At 56.2% G+C, this 9954-nt stretch overlaps 3 protein-coding genes across 3 annotated transcripts in view; 1 reads left to right on the forward strand and 2 right to left on the reverse strand.

The window, feature by feature from the left end:
* The window catches only part of GUITHDRAFT_162888 (hypothetical protein), a gene marked incomplete at its 5' end in the record, with an annotated part of 4234 nt that extends 3217 nt beyond the window's left edge, over positions 1–1017 (reverse strand). Inside the window, 2 exons of the mRNA XM_005833547.1 lie at positions 217–342; positions 403–1017. Of these exons, the coding sequence (XP_005833604.1) occupies positions 334–342; positions 403–1017 (624 nt within the window). The 3' untranslated portion in view covers positions 217–333. The remainder of the gene's footprint in view (positions 1–216; positions 343–402) is intronic.
* Positions 1018–1590: 573 nt separating this feature from the next.
* Positions 1591–6545, forward strand: GUITHDRAFT_138015 (hypothetical protein; the record flags this gene model as incomplete). Its single annotated transcript, XM_005833548.1, has 15 exons — positions 1591–2040; positions 2102–2370; positions 2707–2749; positions 2807–2914; positions 2964–3009; positions 3436–4351; positions 4397–4460; positions 4481–4777; positions 5187–5312; positions 5362–5489; positions 5533–5593; positions 5802–5912; positions 6007–6032; positions 6178–6385; positions 6465–6545. 15 exons carry the CDS (start codon positions 1591–1593, stop codon positions 6543–6545), a joined length of 2934 nt encoding a protein of 977 aa, XP_005833605.1.
* Positions 6546–6607: 62 nt separating this feature from the next.
* GUITHDRAFT_107410 (hypothetical protein) lies at positions 6608–9038 on the reverse strand (the record flags this gene model as incomplete). Its single annotated transcript, XM_005833549.1, has 4 exons — positions 6608–7763; positions 7816–8123; positions 8189–8510; positions 8563–9038. The coding sequence occupies 4 exons, from the start codon at positions 9036–9038 to the stop codon at positions 6608–6610; spliced, it is 2262 nt and encodes a 753-aa protein (XP_005833606.1).
* Between the last annotated feature and the right edge of the window lie 916 nt (positions 9039–9954).

Below are 9954 nucleotides of genomic sequence, written 5' to 3' on the forward strand. Positions count from 1 at the left end.
AGAGAGAGAGAGGAGGAGGGAGGAGGAGAGGAGGAGAGGAGGAGAGAGAGGAGAGAGAGAGAGAGAGAGAGAGGAGGGAGGAGGAGGAGAGGAAGGGAAGAGGGGGGGGGGGGAGTGAAGAGAGGACGGAAAGGAGAGGGATTCCAAAGGTGGTGCGGAGGAAGAGAGGAGGGAAGGGCAGGAGGAGGAAGCGATCAAGTCGAGATGAAGTCATACCTGCTCCCTCAAGAGAGAGATCGTGATGGCACAGGTCCCTCGGCTTCTCCCTCCACACCTTAGAGTTGGAAACGCGACTCCTGTACTCCCTCCACGTCTCCTCCTCCTCCTGCGGCTTCAACCCCACTGCCCGGCGTATACCCATCAGCATCGGCAAGGAAGCGCAGCCATGCCCTGGCACACAACCTGGTCCAGCTTGAAGTCGAAGAGTTGCGGGTCCTCGGGCTTTCTCCTCCTACCTGCTGCTCCTGCCATGATCGACGTACCTTGGAAGATTAAGTCCATCAGGTCCAAGTCCTTGACCACGGACAGCAGGGGAGTCCCGTCGTGCGGGCAGGCGACTGTTGTCACCGTCCTCACCCACCTGTCGCTGATGGCGTCGCTGTACTCGAGCTCACCGAACACGTCCTCCTCCTCCCTGTCCCTCCCGTGCTGGCTCAGCAGCTGCACAAGGGCCCTTGCGGTCAAGCCACCCATGCTGTGACCGAGGAGGTGGATTGGGCGCTCCTCGCTCCACTCCGGGTAGAGCCCCGGAAAGGTGCGACCATATCGCTCGTGCTTGTGCGCTTGGGAGTGTGCCCTCCCGTAGTCCACCCTTCCTCCCTTGATTTGATAGAAGAGTTCGACGGCTCTGTCCCAGACGGAGCTGAAGGGGCCGACGGAAGCAGTGAGCACACGCAGCGATCCGTCTGCATCCATGAGCTCACTTGCAAGATCTTTCTGTGCTCCCCAGTAGAAGAACTTCCCTCTCATCTCCTCGCGGCTCCACCCGCCGAAGCCATGCACCAGAACTACCACCATGGCGCTCCCATCGCCGCTTCGTCTCTCACCATCGTGAACCTCGCTCATTTTTAACTTGGCGTACAAAGGTACTGTCTCTCACGTTCTTCGAACCTATCTTCTCAAGAAGACCAGCCGCCCTCCTCCTCCTCCTACTCTCCTCCTCTCCTCCTCCCCGCTTCCCTGGCACGCATTTCCTTGTCGGGGAACGGTTTTAAAAAAAATGTTCTGAACATCCCGTGAACCAGAAGGAAGGGGGGCACAGGTAGACACTATCCCGTAATTTACTAGTACCTCATTCGTGAAAAGTTTCGCCTTGCCCCCCTGTCTAATTCACCCCGTAGGACTCCCTGGTACAACACACTTTGTACCCCAGATTGTACTCATCGATCGCGATGGTAGGAGGAGAAGGAGACAAGCAGGCGCGGGGGACGCTTGTCGCCCGGTGAGGGAGGGAGAACATCATCGAGGTCAAGCATCTTTGTGCATCAGTAGAAAGTTCAGCCATCCCACTACCTTGGCGCAGTGAGAGCAGAAACATCTGAGGGGCGGTCCCTTGTTGCTGACCCTTCAAGGAGATTCTGACCCAGCGCCATGGGAGGCCCGGCAAGATTCAGGCGTGAAGATAACTCCGGCATGTCCATCGTGGAGAGAGTGTTCGGTCGGGAGGTTGAGCCAGCGCGCGAGCAAATGGCGACCAGGAAGCTGACTGAAGGGGAAAGGGAGATGTATGGATACAGAATAGCCGGCATGATCGATTTCTTCAGTTCAGAACAGAGCTTTCATAGCGCTCTCACCTCGGACATGCAGCATCTCAAGCTCCCAATGCCTCTCCAGAGCCTTGAAGCTTTCCTTCTCGACCTGACCAGCAAGGAGGGAGGGAGAGAAGAACAAGGGGCGGAAGAGGATGCGCTCTTGGCAGAGCAGCGGAGGAGGAGTGACTGGGTCTGTGGAGGATACGCCCAGCAAGCCCTGCTTCTCACCATCCACCTTGAAGGGCTACAAGACTGCCCTCAAGCACTTGCACTCGAGCCATGGCACCCCGTTCGAGGCTCAAGGCATGCTGGACTCGGAGTCGACTTTGGATGACCTGATTGACAAGTAGGTGAGCCGCCATGCGCAGCTTCTTCCCGACGATGAGCCGCCATGGACCGTGTACACGCTGGACCTGGAGGGAACCGTGTCGGTGCAGGCGTACCTCACTCTGGACAGGCTGCTGCGGAACCTTGGGCCAGGGAACGGGAGCAACGGGACCGATGCCAGCTGGGTCTTCGGGTGGACTTGCAGCACGATGCTATGGAATCTCCTGTACATGAAAGAGAGTCTTGACGACTTGATGCTGAAGGACTTCGACTGGGATAACGACTCCATGAGGTACAGGGTGACCAAGCACGTGTATGCGGCTCTGTACAGCCCTAAGTTGTGCTCGATACTGAGCGCTGCTCTGTTTACATTCTCCCAGAGCCGGCCGACCCCTTAGAACAATGACAAGTTCTTCCCGGGTCCAGACTGCAAGGCGAAGTTCGCATACATCTTTCAAGGCACCTTGGAGCAGGGGAGGGAGGAGCATCTGTGCATTCGCGACCTCCGCAAGGCCTCAAGTGCGTCCCTGCGGAAGGGAGGCTTGACTCTTCTACCCGGCCAGATGGACGGGCCAGATACCTCGCAACCTCTTCAGCGCATCCCTCCCAGTGACCATGGCCTGTGCAGGACCGTTCCGAGTCTAGCTACGGCACGGCGAACCATCCAACAGGTCCCTAGTGAAGACTTTGCTCCCGTCCTGCATCCTCCACTGACAGTTATTCTCCAGGGATCCGAGGGGTACCAGGCGTGTGGAAGGCTGCTCGCAGGGAACCCTTTCAGATCTACTGATTTCAGCCTCCTTCCCCCTCACCTGACGCAGCAGTGCCTGCGCAAGGTTGAAACCGTAGGGTGGAACAAGTTCGTGTTCCTTTCTTCCTCGCCAGGAGTGGTGGTGGAAAGCTCGGAGCGGCATAGGAGCTGCTATAGAGTGTGAGTAGCCTCCCGAGAGAGAGACTGTCTAGAGTGCGAGGGCTACTGGATCAGAGCGTTGAGTAGACTCGTACTACTGAGTACGGGGGTGCAGGCCCGATAGCGAGTTGCCCGGGGCCCGGGAGGCCATTTATAAGAATTTATGTATAACATTTCATAATGTTGTATATCTGTCGGGGGATTGTACCCGCAGCACCCGCGACATGCACACCGACCATGGCGGAGAAAGATCGCGAGCGAGGAGAGGAAGGAGGAGAAGATAGAGAAGAACGTCAACATCAGCATCAACATCAACAAGGAGACGATGAAGGGGAGCTGAAGGAATAATGGAATGATTCCGGTGATAAACCTTTATCACCGTCCTCGTCAATAGCAGCTGATCTCCTGCACTTGACTCTTCTGGTATGAGATCGACGATCTGGGTAGCCGTACTGCTAGCTGCTCTTGCCTTGTCAAGCTTGGCGGAAGACGACGAGGATAGGTGTGAGGCCATTGCGGGCCCGAGCGACGGAGAGGTCTTTGAGGATGGTAGCCCAGAGATCTTCTTCGCTGTCGGCGAGTGCTTCCGAGTGCCTGAGACGTACAACCAGGAGGTCAAGATCACGATTGAGCTCAGACCCAGCACGAGGGTGTACAACTTCAATGTGCTCGCTCCCGACCTCCAGCGGGGCCAGGACCTGAGACTCCCTGTCGCCCTCCCAGACGCGAGCTACGAAGGATTCGTCCGCATCGCTCCTCCGTACAACCTTGCCCTGAGCCTGCGCTTCACGGTCGTGTCGAGCTCAAGGAAGCAGCTCAAGGTCGTGTTTCCTGTCCCCGGCTTCGCCTTCGGGTCGCTCTCAACCCCCTGGGTCCAGGTCCTCGTCACCGATGACGCGCTGGCGTCGAAGGGGGTAAGGGAAGTGAACTATTTCCTGCAGCTCTCAGTGAACGGCCGGCCGCCCATGTCCATCCCGAGCCCCAACGGCCGGCGGATCGAGCTCGGGTCGGGCACGAGCATCGGCGAGAACAGGATCGAGCTTGAGGTCCTTGACATCCTCAGGCGACCCCTCGGCCTCTCCACCTCCTTCACTCTCAACATCTCCAGCAGCCCCGAAGACTCGTTCGCGTCTCCCCCCGGGTCCTTCAGCAGCGAGGAGCTGCACTGCGGCGGCGCCAGCGGCAGCTGCCGCTCCCCGGAGGACTGCTCGGGGCACGGGGAGTGCGGACGGGGAGGATACTGCGAGTGTGGCGGGGACTGGGCGGGGTACAGGTGCGAGCACAACATGCTGTTCTCCCCCAGCTTCCTCCCCGAGAGCGACCCCCTGCTGTCTGAGAGCAGATGCCATGGAGCAAGCAGCAGGTGATGGGGAGGTAGGAGGGCCGGTCCGGCTGAGCCTTCACGCAGGCTCAAAGCCGTGGCTGACCTCCTGCAAAGCATGGGGAATGTTATGAACCCTGGGGAGTGCCAGGTGCATACCACGTTCGCAAGAACTTCGCGCTACTCCTCGCGCTGAACAAATCAGCTGGAGCCAACGAGAGAGCTGAGGGTGCGACGAGTAAGATGCAGGAGGGGCAGCAGCAGCAGCAGCAGCAGGGGGAGGAGGAAGCGGAGGAGGAGAAGGAGGAGGCTGCCCTGTCGCATCTTCATCCTGCTACCAGGAGGAGACTTAGGACGGTAGCATCTGATCTCCTCGACCTCCCGATGTCTCGTCGCTCCTTCAACGGTAGCGAGCAGGAGGAGCTCGAGAAACTGAACGACTGGGACCTGGAGGGTCAAGTGCCGCAGGTGAGAGGAGGGGAGGGAAGAGGAGGGGACAGGGTATGGAGGGAGGCAGAAAGGAGAGGAGAGGAGAGTGGCGGAGGAATTTTACGGAGAGAGAGGGCAAGGGATGTAGGAGAGTTGCAGGAGCAGGAGCAGGAGCAGGAGCAGGAGCAGGAGCAGGAGAAGGAGCAGGAGCAGGAGCAGGAGCAGGAGCAGGAGCAGGAGCAGGAGCAGGAGCAGGAGCAGGACCACCAGTAGCAACAAGAGCAGCAGTAAGAGCAAGGGCAAGAGCCAGGAGCAGGAGCAGGAGCAGGAGCAGGAGCAGGAGCAGGAGCAGGAGCAGGAGCAGGAGCAGGAGCAGGAGCAGGAGCAAGGAGCAAGGAGCAAGGAGCAAGGAGGAGGAGGGGCAGGAGAATTTATGCACTGCTCGAAGGTTCTCCGTCCCCCAAAGAGCATCGGGAAGACGGTTGGGGTCCTGTGGTGGAATTCTTTCCTCACAGAGCAGATCCTGAGGCCCAGCCGTTTCCTGGACGCCCACCTCCGCCATGCACGAAACGCGGTGGGGTAGCGCCAGCTCGTCTCGAGAGGCTCCTCACCTGCTACCGCAGGTCAACTTCCAGCACCCTATCCTCGGCATCCACGTGCGACACGGGGACGCCTGCAGTGACTGGAGTCGTCCGAGGGCATGTAGAGGACTGTCGGAGTACGTGGAGGCGGCGGAGGAGATGAGGAGGAGGTGGGCTCGCTGCTGTTCCGCTGCTTCCGTCATGCTGCGTCAGGTACGGCGTTACAAGGATATTCCTCGCCACAGACTCGGAGGATGTGAAGCGAGAGTTCGAGGTGCTCTCTCCCTCCCTCCCTCGCTCTCCTCCCTCTCTCTCACCTCCTCCCCTCGTGCTTCCTCCTCCCTCCCTCCTTGCGTCTGCTCTGCTCTGTTGTGCTCTCCTCTCCCCTACTCCCCTCCTCTACCCTCCCGTTCCCTTTTCTGCTCTTCTCTCCTCTGCTCTCGCCCTCCCTCACCCTGTGACACGCTGAAAATTCAACGCAGCGCCTGCCCAACTTCTCCGTGACGAGCTTGCCCGGCCTTGACCGCCAGACGTTTCACTCGGACCTTTACATCGAGTTTCGTGTCCAGATGAAGATCGTGGACAGGAAGACGGTCAGGCGATTCGTCTCCTGCTCCTGCTGCTCCTGCTCTTGCTCCTGCTCCTGCTCCTCCTGCTCCTCCTGCTCCTCCTGACTGAACTTACCAGGTCACCCACTCGTCCTTCCTTGACCTGTACGTGCAAACATCTCCTGACCTTGCTGCTCCTGCTCCTGCTCCTGCTCCTGCTCCTGCTCCTGCTCCTGCTCCTGCTCCTGCTCCTGCTCCTGCTCCTGCTCCTGCTCCTATCCTCCTCTTCCCTAGTTAATCCTCTGTTCAGCTTCCTGCTGGCCCAGTGCGACTACTTCGTTGGGACCCTCAGCAGCGCCTTCAGCTCTGTCGTCCTGGAGCTGAGCATAGCACGTGAGGGAGAGGTGGAGGGAGGGGGAACGAGGACGATGCCACGGGGGCTATGTACCATGATGTTATGCACGATGGTGGTGGTGGTGGTGGTGGTGGTGGTGGTGGTGGTGGTTGTGGTGATGATGGTGATGATGATGATGATGAGGAGGAGGAGGAGACAGAGGCAGGCGGGTAGAGGAGGAAGGCAATGACGATGGTTCACAGAGAAAGGATACTACCCTCCCTTCATCTCCCTCGACATTCCTTGGAGGCCTTTCCGTCCCTTCGAGCCTCATCCTTACCTGAGCATGCAGCATCTCGTAAGAGATTAACGCATTTCATTTATTCTTTGCGGCAGATTCTTAAAGCTATTCCGACATTTCAACTTTGTCTTCCCCCTCCGCTGGGGCCTCTTGCTCCTCCTTCTTGGCTTCCTCTTTATCCTTTTCGTGCTGCTCCCCAGTTGTCTCTTCCACACTCATCGCCGTATCTCCATCGTCTCTACCTGTTTTCTCCTCTTGATTCTCATCGTCAGCTTTCTGCCCCTCTGACTTGACCTCCCCTTCGCCCATCTCTTCATCTGCTTGCTGATTGTCTGGCTTCCATCCACTCGAGCTCACTCCCGCCCTCGCTGCTTCTCCTTCGCCATTGACGTGTGCTCTTGATGGTTCCCCTTGCGGCTGTGAAGAACTTTCGCCATGAGCGACAACGGCGGCAGGAACACTTGCCTGCGGGCTTCCGAACGTACTCTCCAACTCATCGCTGTCGTAGCTTGAGGCCTCCGAGAGGACCTCCTCCTTCTCCGCCGCCCAGATCTCGTCTGACATCTGCCATACATGCATGCTGTCTTCCAGGTCAGACACTGTCGAGATGAGCCAGGGGTCGTGAAGGTTCCAAGTGATGTCGGATATCTTACAAGTGTGCCCGGCATGGACGAACATCAGCTCCTCGGGGTCTTCAACGAAGGAATCTCTCTTGCTAGGTGCGTTCGATGTGTCCAGAATGTGGACATTGCGATCGCGGCTGCCTGAGGCCAGGATGTTTTGACTGTGGGGAGCCCACGAGACGACGTCGACGACATCAGTGTGAGAGTTGATGATGTAGAGCGAATCGTCCATCTTCCTTCTGTCCCACACCTTGACAACTCCCGCGTCCGCTGATCCCGAGGCAATCGCAAACAGATGATGGTTGATATGATTGAAGGAGATGGAGTTCACCGGGTGCTGCGATACTTCGTGTATGCTCGTGGGGTCTGAACCAGCCCTCATGTCCCACATCATGACAACTTTGTCGTCTCCGGCGGTTGAAAACGTATCCTCGCAGAAAGGATGCCATGCCACATCACTCACCACATCAGAATGTTTCCTGAAAGTGTAAATCGGATCCAACCCCCTGATCCCCTGCCTCGATTCTTCGGGCGTGCCATTGATGTCCCACACGCAAACTTTTTGGTCGTAAGATCCACTGAGGACGTAGCCTGTCTTCCTGTCATTCCAAGCCAGTCCGTAACCTTCCTTCGTGTGCCTGCAACAAAGAGTCACTACAAGCAAGCCTCGGGTTCATCGAGTAGCCGCACCCTCGCAGTAGTAGAGTGTGGCAGAAATTCACGTCGTCGAACTTTTTCTGGGTTCCAATATCGAACAAGTAGACCTCGCCATTACCTCCAGATTTCGTTGCAATGATCCTTGAGTTCTGAGGCATGTACCTGGCGCGATTCACCTCCCCTTTGTGAAGCAAGCGAGTTTCCATCTCAACGTTGGATCTCAGGTATGCATTTTCAGATGGGTGTAATCGGCCTTCCGGCTCATATTCGTTGACTTCTTGCTTTTCACTGAGGTCTCGTGGGATATTAACAATAGCAACCATCAAGAAGTCTTTCCTTTTCTTGGGGTCAGTGTGTGAGGAGTAGGTTCCAAGGAGCAATCTGTGGGCAAAAAGTCTGCATCGACCTCCAATTTCTCAGGAAGCCACTGAACAGTTAAACTGGGCCATTCAAGAGCTTGCACCATGGCAAAATCGTACAAGAGAGGAGAATTCTTCATCCAATTTCTATGGGCTCTGTCGACTTTCTTCTGGAGCTCTTCATCAGTATCGTTTGCATTCGCATTCCTCTTGAGGCTCCAGGTGCCTGCAGGAAGGCTTGAAGACGATGTTATGGGGACCAATTCATCTGGCGATTTCTTCTGATGTTCTTCCCGTTGTTTCTGCCTTAGATCCTTCTCATATGCCTTCACCAATCGACGGCGTCTTTCGAAGTCGGTTTCTGAACTCCTGCATAGTGAACTATGTGAGTCGATGATAAAGATCAGGGCGCAATCTTTACCTGCCGTCGTCATCCCACCGCCGAAAAGATCCTGGAGGGATGATGCCTTGCCTTGCCTCGAATGCTTCCAAGGTTTCATTAGAATTCGCCAGCTTCACTTGTTGCCTTGGTCGACGATAATTGTTCTTTGCAAGTTTTGCGAATTCACTTGCTGTGAGTTGACCATGGCCGCTGACATTTATCTTGACCTCGAAGTTTGCAGCGAGGATCAGCTCTCCATCTGCTCGAACACCTTTGTTATCTCCAGTTCCCGTCACATAGACCCTGATGCCGTTGATCGCAGACGAGTTCGGCGTAGCTCTGTGCATAGCATAACGGGGAAAGGCAGGGCTGGAGGACGAATTCCACGAGTTTGACGTGGGAAGATTCCACTGCCCAGATGATGACCCGAGACCCTGATTGAATCCAACGTGCTGGTACGGATACATCTCAATCTTACTAATGTACCTGTGCAAAAATGAGCATTCATATTTCATCTCGTAGAACTCTGGATCTTGTGATGACCTATGAGAATGAAAATCGGCAGGTTTGATCTTCAATTCTCACAGAGCTGATATGAAGACTCTAGGAATCAGGGGATGAGTTGATGCAGTGAGAGGAGGAAGCTTGGCAAAGAGATGCATGCAAGGGAGAACCAGGTCAGGCATGACAGCTGTGGGAGATTCTTCACTAGAGTTAGGACAACCAGCAAGGGAGATGGAGAGGGCAAACAGAGATAGAACAGATCCAAACAGAGCTAGCAGTGCAAGTGCATCTTTGTAGTACATAGAGGAAGAAATGCTACTCTGCTGGAGATGGAGAAGAATGAGAAAGTGGGATGGAATGCAGACAGGGAAGAGAGAGGAATGCGAGAGGAAGGCGAGGAGGAAGTGAAGCAGAATATCAAGAGGTAGAGCAGAGGAGGAGAGGAGAGGCCATCGGTGACGCCATGGCGGGCAGCTCTCATGCGTGTCCGCGGGTTCAGCGGCATGGAGCGGAAATGGCGGGAAACTCGTAAGGTCTGTAGTCAAGATAGGAGAAAATATTCATTTGCATTCGAAAAATTATTGAAATGTTTTATGTAATTTCTAAATTAAAAAAGAATATTTATATCACTCTTGAAATGCTCTCCGCACGTAGTGAAGGTGACTAGGTGATATTGACTATAGGCATGGTGCAGAGATGAGGCATGTTTATCTCCCACATCCCCACCCTGACCCCGGTATGGACCTCATGAAACCGCGAGACTGGGAGAGCCAGAAATTTGCCCGCCCGACAACTGGCCCGATAACCGCAATGAGGGAGGGAGGGAGGGAGGGAGGGAGGGAGGGAGGGAGGGAGGGAGGGAGGGATGGAGGGAGGGAGGGGGGGGGGGGGGGGGATGGATGGAGGGCAGGGAGGGGGGGATGGATT

This window comes from Guillardia theta, assembly GCF_000315625.1.
Source record: "Guillardia theta CCMP2712 unplaced genomic scaffold GUITHscaffold_29, whole genome shotgun sequence".
Classification (NCBI taxonomy): Eukaryota; class Cryptophyceae; order Pyrenomonadales; family Geminigeraceae; genus Guillardia; species Guillardia theta.